The following is a 15,549-nucleotide window of genomic DNA, read 5'->3' on the forward strand; positions in this document are numbered from 1 at the left end:
GTTTTCTCTTTAGTTCATTTTCACATTTTCATCAAATAATCTGATTGCTATCAGACCTTCTGCACTTCACATCTCAGCCTTTTTGAAAGACTAGTCTATCCTAATAATGCTAAGAGTGACAGTAGTAACAATGATATAATAGTAACTATTTATTGAGCACACAGTATGTGCCAGATATTGAACAAAATAACAATTCTTGTGCATTCTTCAGCTAAACTTAATTCTCATGACAACTTTATGCAGGAACTTCTAATAGTAACTTCTTTATACCGATGAAGAAACTGAGATTCATGGAGCAAAAGTGTTTTGCCTAAGTCACATTGTGAGTGGCGGAGGGGGACTGAAACCTGGGTCTGTCTGATGCCCAAGGTGTTGGCTTCTCCTGTGAGCACTATGGTGTAAAATCCCAGCTCTGTAGCCAATTGAGAGGGCCTCTCTGATGCGGCTGCTGCCGCCCTCCCCAGCCCCCCAGCACCACTGCACCCTCCCTCTCCGCCTGCTGTAATCCCTCCAGCAGCCTCCTCTGACCTCCTTGGAGCTCCTCACTCTCCTCTGTGCTGTCTCTGTATCTCCTTTTGTTACCAGTATCTCACTGTGTTACAGTTACGTTTATTACCATCATGTCACCATCAAGGGCATGGACCAGGTTTGCCTACCACTATATCCCCAACACTAACGCTAACATGCCAGGCACATGCTAGATACTCAACAAATACTCATTGGACTGATTATGAGTTCTTTACTGGCCCCAAGAATGTATTCTCTGAGACTAGCTATTCTGCCAGCCGATTCTCCTTTGGGCAATAAATAAATTGGCATATAGTTTATGAGATGGTCTCTTTAAATTTTTTTAACATTTATTTATTTTTTGAGAGAGAGAGAGACAGAGTGCAAGCTAGGGAGGGACTGAGAGAGAGGGAGACACAGAATCTGAAGCAGGTTCCAGGCTCTGAGCTGTCAGCACACAGCCCAACGCAAGGCTCAAACTCACGAATCGTGAGATCATGACCTGAGCCAAAGTCGGACGCTTGCTTAACCGACTGAGCCACCCTCAGGCGCCCTGAGGTGGTCTCTTTAAAGTTTGGAGCTTGCAAATTGCTTTGCCACCACTAAACACTTCTTTTCAGTGAGCAGATTTAGTCAAGTGTTTGAGCCAAGAAAATTGAGGACAAGATCCTGTTTCCACTGACATTTATTAAGTATGAACTTTGTACCAGAAGTTGCATAAGACATGCTTACATTGCCTCATTTGGGCATAATAATCATCCAGGGGTGATTGGTCTGCCTATTTTATAGCTAAAGAAATGAGGCTCAAAAGCTTTGAGAGCTTTGCTTACAATCCCAAGTCAGTTGCAGAGTCTGAATCTGAATTCAAAACCATTGACTTGAACTCTAAGATTCTCTGGACCCACAGTGACCCTGTTCAAATGCACCTGTGAGTCACAGCCTGCGTGAATGCCAGCCTCTCACTGGCTCTTTGCATCCTGACAGCATCATCACGGCCTGGGAACCTGGCAGAAGTCTCTCAGCACAGGAGTGTTTTGGAAGCTGAACAGTGTATATAACAGAGATGGCACATGCTTCAACACAACTCATACACAAATGCATTCACTTCACCAAAGACTGATGGAACACGGCTCATTGTTTTAAAGAGAATCTACTGTCGGGGCACCTGGGTGGCTCAGTCAGTTAAGCGTCCAACTTCTGTTCAAGTCATGATCTCATGGTTCCTGAGTTCGAGCCCCGTGTCAGGCTCTGTGCTGACAGCTCAGAGCCTGGAGCCTGTTTCGGATTCTGTGTCTCCCTCTCTCTCTGACCCTCCCCTGTTCATGCCTTTGTCTCTCTCTTCTCAAAAATAAATAAATGTTAAGAAAAAAAAATTTTTTTAAAAGAATTAAACCAATTGGGGGCGCCTGGGTGGCTCAGTCGGTTGAGCATCCACTTTGGCTCAGGTCATGATCTCACAGTTCGTGGGTTCGAGCCCCGTGTCTGGCTCTGTGCTGACAGTTCAGAGCCTGGAGCCTGCTTCCAATTCTGTGTCTCCCTTGCTCTCTGCCCCTCCCCCACCTGCACTCTGTCTTTGTCTCTCAAAAACAAACAGACATTGAAAAACAATTTTTTGAAGACCATCTACTTCAGCATTTTCCCAGAGATCAGGGAGCAGCCATAACTCGAGCCCCAGACTTTCCAGAACTGGCTTCCTTCTGTCTCTTGATCAATTTTAAATCCTGCCACAAGATCAATGCTGCCTCCCTCCCCCTGCTGATAAGCAGCACGTTCTTCAAGATTGCCTGTTCACTGGAGCACTGGCTTGAGAAAAAACATGACTTGAAGGCGCAGCTACTGGGGATGGGGTAAGAAATGACTCCAGGGTATCACAAAATCCAGTGGGATCCTGCAGTCCATGCAAGGATCTTTCTCTCAGATTAAAAGATACTCTGGGGTGCTGTGGAACACACCAGACCTCGGTGCCCCAGGTTTCAGGTCATTTACCTCCACAGATAGAAAATATGTGGTCTGAGGGGCTCCTGGGTGGCTCAGTGGGTTAAGCGTCCAACTTCAGCTTGGGTCATGATCTCATGGTTCATGGGTTCGAGCCCCATGTCGGGCTCTGTGCCGACAGCTCAGGGCCTGGACCCTGCTTCCTCTCTCTCTCTCTCTCTCTCTCTCTGCATCCCCTGCTCTCTCTCTCTCTCTCTCTCTCTTTCTCTCTCTCAAAAGTAAATAAACATTAAAAAAAAGAAGAAGAAAATAGGTGGTCTGAGATGAGGATTCCCGTAGAAGAGAGAAGCAGCCTGGTCCTGAGTGAGTTTTATTAAGTTTATTGGTGAGATGCGGGAATTAGAGAGGTAAAACCTGAACGAGGACAGGAACTCACATATTGAAGGCACAAATCCCTTCATGGATAAGACCAATCTCCAGGGCTACTCCCAGCTCTGTAAACGTGTAGGGGCCACACAAGATAGAACCCGTAACCTAGTGTTTTGCCTGAGCTGCTGTTGCTGTAACAGGAGACAGTCTTTGTGGGTCTGTCGGTGGCCCTGTAATCTCATGAACCCAGGCAGCATGTGGCCAAATAACTCCCTAAGGCCAGGCTGTGGAGGGGGGGACTGCTGAGAGAGACCTTTCTCTGCAAGGGGCTGTGCGGGCCAGGGAAAGATCTGGGTCTTCATCCTTGGCAACGCTTCAGGAAGGGGAGCCTGAGTTAGGGAGTCTCTTAGTATGGAGGCAGCAGGATGGGCTAGAATCCAGATTCTGAACAAAGGAAGACTAAGGCAGGAGGTAGAAGAGAGGGAATGTCAGTGGCAAGGAAAAGCAAGAAGGAGACGATGATAAATGTGATGCAGGAGTGTCCTGGAGAAGGGAGTCCAGAGGAAACCAGGGTGAGGTGGACAGTGGGGAAATACACTTTCACTTTATCTTGTGGTTTTCTTGGTGGGGGAGCTCAGAGCTGAGGTCTTCCCCTGGGCGTCCTTGAATTCGCTTGCACTGCCCAGCCTGGTTTTGGCCTCCCCGCGGGGGCCACAGTTCCCACTGCCGGTGACACAGCCCCCGGACAGCATGCCGTAGCCCCCCGAGACAGAGCTGGGCCGGTAACCAAAGGTTCCAGAACCGCTGAAACCAAAGCCAGCTCCTGTGCCCGTGGTCCCGGCCACCGTGCTGCTGATGACTGCTGTGGGGGTGGAGGGAGGAGTGATAAGTGTATGTCCCAGGACAGGGGTGACACCAAGTCCCCTCCAATCTCCCACCTGCAACTAGCTTAAATGTCTCCCTCTTAAGCAAACGCTTCACGTCAACTGTGGACTCTAAGGATATATGCTCAATTCCTGAGCAGCTCAGGCACTGGAAAAACTAGCCCAGATCCCACAGGATCCCCAAACTGGGCGTGTTCTCCTTCTCTGAACAAACAGGAGTACCAAGAGTGTCCCCTGAAGCATCACATAAGCCAGTAGGGCTCTCATTTAACTGTAGAATATGCTCTTAATTTTTTTCAAAGAACTTCCGGATTGCTTGATTCCGGGAAGGTTTGCTGGCCCGTCTTAGGAGACCGGGCTGACCGCTGTGGAGCCAGCACTCACACTGGTCGTGCACAGCGTGCCTGAGCACAGGTCTCTGCTCGCAGTGAGGAGGTGGGCTCTTCCTGCTCTCAGCTTCCATCATGCAGGAGAGCTGTCGTGGGACGGGCGAGGCAGAAGAGGGTGGGCTGAGAGTTTTGTCCCAGCATAGGTGAGATCTCTGGGGAAGGGGCCCGTGTGAAATATCAGAATGTGACGGGAAGCTGTCAGTGGGAGCTCCACGGAGGAAGAGGGAACAGGTCTTAGCGAGGAAGGGGGTTGTGACCAGGTGATCTACCAGGCAGAGCCCATGGGGGCCCGGAGGCAGGCACCCATTTCCTCTGTGTTCATTAATGGGCTACAAATATTCCCCCAGAGGCATGAAATACTCACAAATGCTCACAGAATTGGTGTGTTCTCCAGACATCCTGTGCAGAGAGAAAAGGGGAGGTAAGTCTCCAACGCTTGGAATCCAAGTTCCCCACACCGTAGCTTGAGATCATCAGCCACATGAGCCCCGCCTCCACGAACCCCTCCAACTGGCCAGATGTCATCATTGCACCTGCATGTCTCTGCTCTGCCCCGCCCCCCAGTCTACCCTTCCCACATCAGACACGTGCCAACCTGCAAACTCGGGGCCCCCAACAACAGCACCTCTCGGGGCCCCTCCTCTGGGTTTCTCTTTATCCCATTTCTTCATTCCTGGGAGGCTACTGCCTGAATAAATACACATGTGGAAATGCTAGCATCAGAAGGTGCCCCTAAGGAAATAACCGTCTGATTTTAGGACCAGTAACTTCTCCTCTGCTGGTCTCAGCACTACAATGACGCTCAGTTAGAACAAGCTTTTCACATGTCAGTGTTTTATGTACCTCACTCTGATGTGCTATGAACCTGTACAACTCACACCATTACATACTTAGTATTTTTCATGGACTCTGCCTTTTATACCAAAAAAATGCATTTCTCTTAACAAGAAGTTTTATGGGGCTCCTGGGTGGCTCAGTCTGTTAAGCGTCCAACTCTTGGCTTCGGCTCAGATCGTATCTCATGGTTTTGTGAGGTGAAACCCCACATCGGGCTCTGCACTGACAGTGTGGAGCCTGCTTGGGGTTCTCTCTCCCTCTTTCTCTGCCCCTCCCCTACTCACATGCTTGCTCACTCTCTCTTTCTCTCTTTCTCAATAAATAAATTAAAAAAAATTTTTTAAGACATTTTCCTTCACCAGGGTAAATAGAAAACCAACACTACCTGATCAAAAAGGATTAAAAAAAAACGGTAGCAGTAAAAATAAATATAATGAAAATAAAGCAGTTTAAAACTTTAGGGCTAGATATTGTTGCCTTCCCGAGGCTCTGAACCTGGGATCTAGTATCTCTTTACTTATAGGAATATTTGCAAGGGTCCGAGCGGTGTTAAAGACACAACAGAACCATCCTGAGACTTTCTCCCTGTTGTGGTCTGGAGACTGGCAGGAAAACTACAAAGGAGATTGCTGTCTCATTGACTGACCAGATGCTGTTTAAAAGCTGTTTGTCATGACCTGAAAAGCATCTCCAGCCACTCCAGCAACCTCCCCCACACTCTGGGAAACTGAGTCAGAAAAGTCCAAAAGTTCTTCCAGCTCTAAGACCCTCCCCGCCCCCCCACCTGCACTCCTCGCCCTCCAGCAGCTTGCGGTAGGTGGCGATCTCCACGTCCAGGGCCAGCTTCGTGCTCATGAGCTCCTGGTACTCCCGCAGCATCCGGGCCAGCTCCTCCTTGGCCTGGTGCAGGGCGGCCTCCAGCTCATCCAGCTTGGCCCGGGCATCCTTCAGGGCACTGTCGCCCCGCTGCTCGGCATCGGCGATGGCCATCTCCAGGTTAGAGCACTGCGGGACAGGAGGTAGCATTTTCCCCTGAGTTCTAAGGGCAGGCACTCCAAGCCTCACTTCACCCCTCATCCTCCATGTGCTGACTGTGGTCGGACCCTCCTCTGTCTGGCCCCAATTCCTACAGCAAAGCCACATCCATGGTGATAGATAGAGTCCCCTCAACTGGGTCAGGGGAGATTCTTACTCTTAGCCACTTGGCTTTCTGAAAAGACCTTTCCAATTGTTCCAGATTTCAGATGGGAGGTAAGTGTGGAGGATGAGATCGGGGGCTCCACCTGAGAAAGTGGGTTCTGAGATGAAGGATGTAGAGTAGGAGAGAGGCCTGGGGGAGTATGTGTGATAGACCATTCACACCTCCCTGGAGAGTGAGCCAGGAACCTCCAAAGCCCCTTCACCTGCTTCTTCACACTCTCAATCTCTGAGCGCAGCCTTTGGATAAGCCGAGTCAGTTCGGAGATCTCATTCTTGGTGTGCTTGAGGTCATCCCCATGCCGGCCAGCTACTAGCTGGAGCTCCTGGAACTAGAAGGACAGGGGGCAAATCAGAGACCTTGACTCAGGCCTGGTGGAGCTCAGCCTGGCAGACCGTGCCTTTGCCTTCAGAGTGTGACAGAGGTGGGTAGGGGTCCCCAACTTCACCAGGCCTATCAACAGCCCCCCACTCAAACATCTATCTGTTCATGGGATTTATTTGTTTGTCTTAAGCACAGTTCTCTCACTGGTGGTTACATTTGGCCATAAGGACTGTTGAAAGTCTTCTCCTCTCCATACTGCAACCATATAACATACAACTCCAACTATGACACTGCTCTCCTGATAGCCCTTCAAAGTCAAGGTCAAATTCAAACCATGAGCATGGCATCAAGGTGCTTTGAGATTTGCATCCACCAGTCTCTCCAGACTCATCTTTCACTACCCCTGCCCATCTGCCTCTACACTTGTGCTGAACTGTTCCCTAAATGTCCCTGTGCTCTCAAGTCTCTGAGACTTTGCATGAGGTTCTACCTCCACCTGGAAAACCCTTTCTCATCCATTTTCCCTTTTTCCCTAGCTAGTTCCAACTCAGCCAAAGCAGATCAGCTTCCTCCGGAAGGTCTTCCTTGATCTTCCTTGATTGGGTGTACTTCTGGTTCCGTAGTTCCTACCACTCCAGTTCATAGATCTTACCACACTGTACTATAAGCACACCTTTCTGTGTCTTCCCCATCAGACTTAGCATGACTGGATGACAGGGACCTGTATTCTCTGTGACTTCCTGCCCTTCATAGCTCAGCTGGGCCCTGGGCTACTGGAACTGTTTCTGGGAATGGAGGAACATTGTGTGTGTGTGTGTGTGTGTGTGTGTGCGCGCGCGCGCGCACGCGCACGCGCGTGTATGTTGGTATATTCTGCTAGTCTAACACCACTAGCCATGAATTTGAGGTCATCTACTAGTTTGGGATCACTCCCGCCTTGATGTCATCCACTGAACAGTCAATAGAGAATATTTTAGTTCTACCCCAGAATCTGGCTTATGAGGAACTTGGAAAAGTGTGACACTCAGAACTCTGGTGACTGCACACTGCTTCTCTCTGTGTAACTGGTGCTTGGCCTTATGGGTTGTCATATCTGACCCTAACAAGGCCCTAGAGCCAGGATTCCTCTTAAAAATGCCAGGTCCCCTGGAAGACAAAGAGGCTTCTCAGTTCCTGTGTTTTATCTTTGGTACTAATCTTGGGATGATAAACACTGGGGCAGGACAGGTGGTCTTTCCCTGCTTCTCTTCAAGTCTATGTGAGGAGGATGGCCCTCCCTACAAACGGACAGGGAGGGAGGCACTAATTCCCTAAGTTCTGACACCAAGCAGGCTCCTTCTGAAGCAAACAGACCAGTGTCCTTCTCCACTCTGTTCCTGGCCCATCCTAAGTCGTCACTATAAATGCTTCTTAACAGAGTCATGTCCTGATCTTTTGTCTGAACACTGTGGAATTTGTAGTCAGTCATCTAGATTCAAATCCAGCTCCATTTATTCTCAGCTAAGTGACCTTGGCAAATTACTTAAATGCCCTGATCCCTGCCTTCTTCATCTTTGAAAGGGGAAGAAGAAGAAGAAGCCCTTCTAATTCTGTTGCTAGAACTACACTAATGAAACTCTGGTCAGTATGGGCTTAGCTCCAATTGGAGACTTGCAGGTATGGATAACCCCATACTTCTTCTGGAAGGAGTTTGGGGTTAAGCACTGGCCACTGACAATCCAGAGTGCCTGGGCCACATGGCCGTCCCTGAAACTGGCTTGCAACAGTCACGTGGAGGGACTTGGGAACTGGAAACTTGGGTTTGAACACTTATCAAGGAGCCCTGGCCTGTGCTGTTGCCTGGACCTCCCTCTCTTCCTCCCAACCCTGCTGACCACATCTTTCTGTCCCTATGGTAGCAAGGAGGCAGGGGGAGAGATAAGATAAGGTCTCAAGTGTGTGAATTTCCCCTGGGAAGGAACCCGATAAATAGCATGGAACAATTAGGAAGTTGCCATCTGATCTGAGAAACTAAATTATCTAAAGAATCATTTCCCCACCCACGACCCATTAAAGGAGTTAAGATCATACTCCCCCTTTATCCTTGTAATTGGACTTGAATGAAAGGTAGGAATTACCTGATCTCAGATGACATTCAAGAGACCCCCTAATTTATTGTAATTAATGGAAGAGTGGAGATGCTAACTACCCATGTTTTCCTCCCTCTCAGACTCAGTTCAAACCCCTCAGCCTCCAGGAAGTCAGTACTGACCTGTCCCACTTGGCCCCCTAACCTCTGTCTCCCCAGCATCCAGGACTCTGTTTATGCCACATTCATTTGCAATCAGCCATGGGTGTCTGTCAATGGCTGCCCCAGTCTTTGTGGATTAGTCCAAGAGCTTCATCTTCTCCTCCCTTTGGGAGTACCCCAGAACCCAGGACAGTGCCATGCTCCCGACAAACGTGTGGACCATGGTGGGCCATGGACTCTGAGGAGGTGTTCAGCCCACCTTGGTCTGGTACAGGGCCTCAGCCTCGGCCTTGCTCTTCAGGGCTATTTCCTCATACTGGGCGCGGACCTCAGTGATGATGCTGTCCAGGTCCAGGTTCCGGTTGTTGTCCATGGACAGGATGACAGATGTGTCACTGATATGGGACTGGATCTGAGCAATCTCCTACATGAGAAGGAAGGAAACATGAAATGCCATTTGTGGATGGAGGAAGGCCAAGGTGATGACCCTTTCATAGAGAGCCCCTAGACCCTCCCAAGTAGAGACAAGCTGTATTCTCCAAAGCCCCCCAGCCCAGATGTTTCAGTACCACATCTGAAAACTGCTGAATGAGTTGGAAGCAGCCCAAGAAGAAAACAGCCCATCTATCTGTCACTTGAAACAGGTCAGGAGTCGAAAATATAGAGGAGAAACAGCCTGGCCACCACACAAGAGACACTAAGGACACAGGAGCCCACATATGCTTGGCCAACAGGATCAGGCTTTAAGCCAGATGATCAGAGGTAGTAGAAAGGGTGTGAGGACTCCCCCACATTTATCCCTAGAGATTCCTGTTCAAGACCCAGGGAAACACCCCAAGTGGCAGACAGAAGACAGGCAGAAATGAGAATATCCTTAGCTGAACATCAGTGTATCAAGGACCCATGGCTTCCTCAAAGATGTGAGACTGTGACTGGGAGTCCCAGGCTGGGACTGATGGTCCACATCATTTGAAGGCAACAGGATAGATGTCATGCTTTCCTTTGATCTACATGCCCCCCAGCATCCAAATGCTGGAGATCCCCTAGGCTCTTAAAGTTACAAGCAATGAGTAACCACTCATTCACATGTCTGTCTTCCAGAAGACAGAGTTAGGGATGGGGCTGGGGGATGGAGACTTACCCCTTCATACAGACATTTGAAGAATTTGATCTCTCCATCCAGAGCATCCACCTTGGCCTGCAGTTCCACCTTGCTCATGTAAGCCGCATCCACATCCTAAAGGAATCCAGAGACCCCCTGATATCGCCCTTCTTCAAGCCCAGAAAGGGCTCTCCCAGGAACTGACATCCAAGCACCAACACTGAGATGAGCTGCCCCCGGGAATGGAGTGAGGCCTCAGAGGGCAGGAACATAACTTCCACCCAAGACTCACTGCGAGCCTCTGGAACTCATCTGCCCCCATCCAAGATGGAATCCTGTTCCTCCCCCTATTTCTCAAAGAGAGGCTACAGGAGAGCTATCTCCTACAGGGGGTCATTTGGCAGTCAGAGCCCAAGGCAGCCACAGCACTTTGCCAGAGACAGGCAGAGCTGGAAGGTAAGCGTGCAGCCCTCCCCAAAGCACGTCCTGTTCCCCAAGCCAAAGTGGACATAACCTGGACATTGGCTATCCACATCTGGGCTCCCACCCATCGACGCCAAATATAAAAAGCTGACAAGGTAGGGGTGCCTGGGTGGCTCAGTTGGTTGGGCGTCCGACTTTGGCTGAGGTCATGATCCCGCAGTTGGTGGGTTCGAGCCCCGCGTTGGGCTCTGTGCTGACAGCTCGGAGCCTAGAGCCTGCCTTGGATTCTGTGTTTCCTCCTCTCTCTGTCCCTCCCCTGCTCATGTTCTCTTTCTGTCTCTCAATAATAAATAAACGTTAAAAAACATTTTTTTTTAAAGCTGACAAGGTAATGTATTCTAGGTAAACATCTAGGTTTGTCCCAAGATATCCCAAGCAACACATCCTTCCATCTTCTTCTGGCACTTCAGATCCTGGTCGTTCTACAAGGAGCACAGACCTCAGTTTCCTCTCTGTTACCTCCCCCGCCCTCCATGCCCCACCGCGAGGTGACAGGCATATATATGCACCTCCTCCTCACCTTCTTAAGCACCACAAATTCATTCTCGGCAGTTGTGCGCTTGTTAATTTCCTCCTCATACCTATAGGAAAAGCATCACATGAGCAAGGTATGTGTGTGTGTGTTCTCATCGCAAAAGCAGAAAAGAGGTGTCCACTCTATGTATCTTTTAGCAGCTATTATTCTACATCTTTGCAAATCTGTCCCACTCACTAGGACTAGGTGGCCAGCACTGTAGACAGGTTTGAAAATAACTCCCTCCCAGATCAGGGGACCAGATGATTTGGGGTCTGGATTTCCCCTGATGCCTGGGGAGTATCTAGGTTCTTCCTCCTCCCATTCAGTGTCCAAATCACAGGAACATGCTGCTATCCCTTGTAGCCATGATTCTTGCATCACTCCAAATGCCTGACACCTTGCTAGTAACCTCACCCCATCCCAAAGTGTGAATCTAAAGGAACCTAGAACTGTCCCCGGACAGGAAGAAGGAGCATGGCCCAAATGTCCAGGACCTGAAGACAATGAGAGAAACTCCAACTCCCTGACTTGCTGGTTTGGGGAAGGGGTGGTTCCTGGAAATTTGGGGGACCTCTGAGCGAGCTTAGGAGCTGAGAGGCTTTCTCAAGTGGGAAGCAGAAGGGAATGTGCCAAGGAGGTGGCCACTTGCAAGAACAGCCCTACCACTGCCTGAGAGGCTGACTATCCACTGTCCAGACTGCCCAGTCACCCAGAGAGGGCCCTCATCTTGCCAAGGCAGGGGAACTCAGGACGGGCCACTGTCACCCAAGCTCAGTGCCCCTGAGCAAGTGTCCCAGTGCCTGCTGGGAAAGCCCAGCTCTGGCAGGCCAGCCAGCCCAGGCATGGGGCCCTGCTCACCTCTTCTTGTAGTCCTCCACCACGTCCCGCATGCTCCGCAGCTCCGAGTCCAGCCGCACCCTGTCCCCGGACAGCGTCTCCAGCTGCTTCCGCAGGTTGCTGATGTAGCCCTCGAGGATGGGCTCCAGGTTGTTCTTGCAGTTGTTCAGGTCCAGCTGCTGTAGCAGCTCCCACTTGGTCTCCAGCACCTGGTTCTGCTGTTCCAGGAACCGCACCTGGGACCCAAATCAACAGGCACTCTGTCAATAGGGAGGGCCTGTGGGGTTTCCTTTCCTGGGCTGTGGTTGTGTTGTCCTACACTACATTAGCTTAAAGCGTAGGCCTCCGGACTTAGAAAATGTCCCTCACACCCTTCCCCATCCAGGGCCCTTTGTCTGACTGAGGTTCTCTTTGTGGGGACAGCCTCTGATATTGGGCAGGGGCTCATCATCTTTATTTACCACTAGTAAATGTCTAAATCTGCAGGACCTGTGTCCATGGGCAGCCAAGTCCCTAGATGTGTAAGCTGGCCTTGTACTGGCCTTCACACTCTTGGGCACCTCTGCTCAGGGCCAGGTAGCCTGGACCGTGCTCTGCCTGCTCTCTGTCTCCTCCATCATGGCATCTCCCAGCCCAGCCAGAGGCAAGCACTCAGTTGACTGGGGATCTTGGGCCCTCCCATGTTGCTTTCATGTCCAACTCTCTGGTCTCAGAGCATTAATCTGAGGGAAGAACCAGCATTCTCAAGCTGTAGCTTACAAACACCATACCATTCCCTTATTCAAAATGGTCCGGTGGTTCCACATCACCTGCAGAGTCCAGTCCAAATTCCTCCCTGTGCTCTTCACCGTGTGCCCACCCCTCCTCCCCCTCCTCCACCACTCACCCAATACTCACACAAAGGCAAGTTCTCCCCATTCTTCAAACAAGTCCTACCATGCTACACGGGACTTCTCCCTCTCTCTAGGTTTCTTTTCCCCACCTCCATCCAGTGAACTCCTATTCACACTTTGCCACCCTACTCACTGCCACCCTTGGTGAGCTTCTCTCCTCCCCTGAGCTCAGGAAGTCTCTATTTCTCAAGGCCCTGCTACCCCTTTTTTCCTCAGGGGTTCTCAAACTCAAGTGGCCATCAACATCACCCGGGGGCTCCTGGGCCCCACTGCCAGAGCTTGCGATTCAGTAGGTATGAGTTGGAGCCTGAGAATGTTCATTACTACAGGTGCCCAGATGATGCTGATGCTGCTGGTTCAGGGAGCACTTTTGAGGACCACTGCTCTAGTACATTGCTCCTCCCCATCTGCCTTCCCCCATAGATTGGATGTATTATAGTCTATGAGTCCATCTTTCAACCAGGATCTGAGCTGCTCTGGGTCCCATGAGAGGAGAGATTGGGTTTCACGGCTTTATAGAAATCCTCGGCTGCCACGGGCCTCTCCTTTGTCTGGCTTCCTAGTTTCATAAACTGTCATTCTCCTACTTCTCAACTCTGAGGCCACTTGCCCTGCTTCTTGGGAACATTCCCAAATCAAGCTCCCTGGCTCTTCCTGCCCCTCTGTCCACCCCCACCCTCAGTCCTGACGTCCAGGTTGGTCCAGTTCCTCCCTACTCAGTTCTTGCTGTGTCTGCATCTTGGGGAGGTGCCTGTCTCAGATAGAAAGCCACCTGAGGGCAGCAGAAGTAGAAGAAGGAAGGGGGTCTATGCTTGGCTTGCTCCAAAGAGACCCACCTTGTCGATGAAGGAGGCAAACTTGTTGTTCAGAGCCTTGATCTGCTCCCGCTCTTGGCTGCGCACTTTCTGGATCTCAGGGTCCAGCTCCACGTTGAGGGGGGCCAGGAGGTTCTTGTTGACAGTGACCTGGTGGATGCCTCCTGGAGGGCACACAGTTGGACACACAGGCCCAAGGGCCACACTGCCAAACATGCTGCCAGCAAAGCCACTGGCCCGGTTTCGACCAAACCCATAGCCCCCTGCCCGCCCACTGCCGCTGGCCATGTTGAGTGAGATGCTCCGGGCACCCCCCAGGCTGTAGAGGCTCCGGCTTCCGAAGCCCCCGCTGAGCCCTTTGCCCCCTGCCCGGTAGGAGGACGAGCTGCCCCCTGAGAGCACTGCTGAGCAGCCGCTGAAGCCCCCCTTGGCGGCAGCCCCCGACTTGTAGGTGAACTGGCGGTTCATGCTGGGGAGGCCAGAGAGATGGAATAATACGCTAACCCTTAGCTGAGACGCAATTCATGAGCCTACAGTCTCAGGCTCACCCTTTATAAGGCTCAGGAGGGAACCACTGCCCTAATTTGAGGGTTTAGTTTGCCTGGGAGCAAAAAATCATTTTCTCCTAGCAAAATCAAAGACACCAGGCAAATAACTTGAAAATCCCCAAAGTGCTGGGTTTGCATGTCTTGCTCATGTAATTTGAGTCTTATCTAATTAACATGGGATAATTGGCCTAACCAAATTATCCCTAGAAAGATCTTGGCTGGGAGATTTGTCACAGCCTCGGTTGCCCTTTCCCAGGGAGTGGGGAGGCTGGATTGCCGGGGTGCAGAGGAAGACCTTTAATTGACAGAGTCATCTGTGAGAGATCTCACAGCTCTACCGGCATCAGATCAGGGACCCTGGCTGAGCTGCTTTTATGTGGTTAAGAAAAGGCTTTGTGGCCTGGCTTCCCAGGGCTCCTGGAGACAGTTCTCAAGGCTGACCCACTACGAATCCAGGACCTCTGCTGTGCCCTCCCAGGCAGGTCTTATGCTCCCCTGTGCAGTCAGGCTTCTTTGTTGCTGTGCGTTCGTGCCATCCCACCCTTGACCTTGAAATAATGGCATTGCTACCATTCACAATAGCCAACACTAGTAAAGCACTTTACAGCATTAAAAGAGCTCCTTGCACACTGAATCTCACTGAGTCCACTCAGTCAGCTTGGGGAGGAATATGATAACCGACATTTCACAAATGGGAAAACTGAGGCTCAGAGAACTGAGGATTGCAAGCATTTCATGAGCCCTTTCTTTGTATGAATCCCAGAGGATGCAAACACCCAACAAAATGAAAGCCTTCACTTTGAGAGTCCCTGGTCTGGTCTTCTGACCCTACCTACAGAGCTATGAAGGCCATATTTGTCCATCTGTCTGTCCACCTGCCCACTGACCTACCCATTCATTCATCCATCCATCCCATAACAGCCCTCTGTTAAGGGCTGACTCTGTCCCAGTTACTGTGTTAGGTTCTGGGGTCATAAATTTGTAAGACAGAAGCCTAGCTCACAATTCTAGGGGTGAGGACAGACACTCACATTTCATTAGAGCCTTGACAACACCAAAGTATGTGACCCAAATGTTTCATTGTTCCCAAATCCCAAGTATATTCACAGTATATAATATCCTCCATAAAAATGCAGTTATTTCAGCAGCCAGAGTGCTTGAATGAACAGTTTACCAATCCCTCTTTTCTACTTCTGTCCAGATACTCTAGCCCTCTTCTGAATTATATATTATAATACGCCCGTGTTGTGTCTCTACTGTAGAACCAAGCAATTGCCAAATTCAACCTCCCCTTCTCTTTTTATACAAAACAACTATTTTTAGTTAAGAATAATCATTTTCTAGGGAACCTGGGTGGCTCTGTCAGTTAAGCCTCTGACTTCAGCTCAGGTCATGATCTTGCACTTCGTGGGTTCAAGCCCCCATGTCAGGCTCTGTGCTGACAGCTCAGAGCCTGGAGCCTGCCTCAGATTCTGTGCCTCCCTCTTTCTCTGCCCCTTCCCCACTCATTCTCTCTCTCTCTCTCTCTCTCTCTCTCTCTCTCTCAAAAAATAAACATTTGAAAAAAGAATAATCTTTTTCTTTGATGATGTCAATTTCACACCAGTAATAGCACTTGGCTTTCTTTTCCATCTTTCCATCTTTTCCATCTTTCTTCACTTAGGCACAAAGGTTTTATCCC

At 50.2% G+C, this 15,549-nt stretch overlaps 1 protein-coding gene across 1 annotated transcript; it reads right to left on the reverse strand.

The window, feature by feature from the left end:
• Nucleotides 1–3,416: 3,416 nt before the first annotated feature.
• On the reverse strand, nt 3,417–13,788 carry LOC124501470 (keratin, type II cytoskeletal 73). The gene is made up of 9 exons (XM_047065676.1): nt 13,342–13,788; nt 11,634–11,848; nt 10,779–10,839; nt 9,815–9,910; nt 8,933–9,097; nt 6,325–6,450; nt 5,706–5,926; nt 4,449–4,483; nt 3,417–3,673 (listed from the first exon to the last, which is right to left on the reverse strand). The coding sequence occupies exons 1-9, from the start codon at nt 13,786–13,788 to the stop codon at nt 3,417–3,419; spliced, it is 1,623 nt and encodes a 540-aa protein (XP_046921632.1).
• Nucleotides 13,789–15,549: the final 1,761 nt, after the last annotated feature.

Source organism: Lynx rufus, unplaced genomic scaffold, assembly GCF_022079265.1.
Source record: "Lynx rufus isolate CCGP_SWC_20201006 ecotype Redwood Valley unplaced genomic scaffold, mLynRuf1.p SCAF_7, whole genome shotgun sequence".
In the NCBI taxonomy this organism is placed as follows: Eukaryota; Metazoa; Chordata; class Mammalia; order Carnivora; family Felidae; genus Lynx; species Lynx rufus.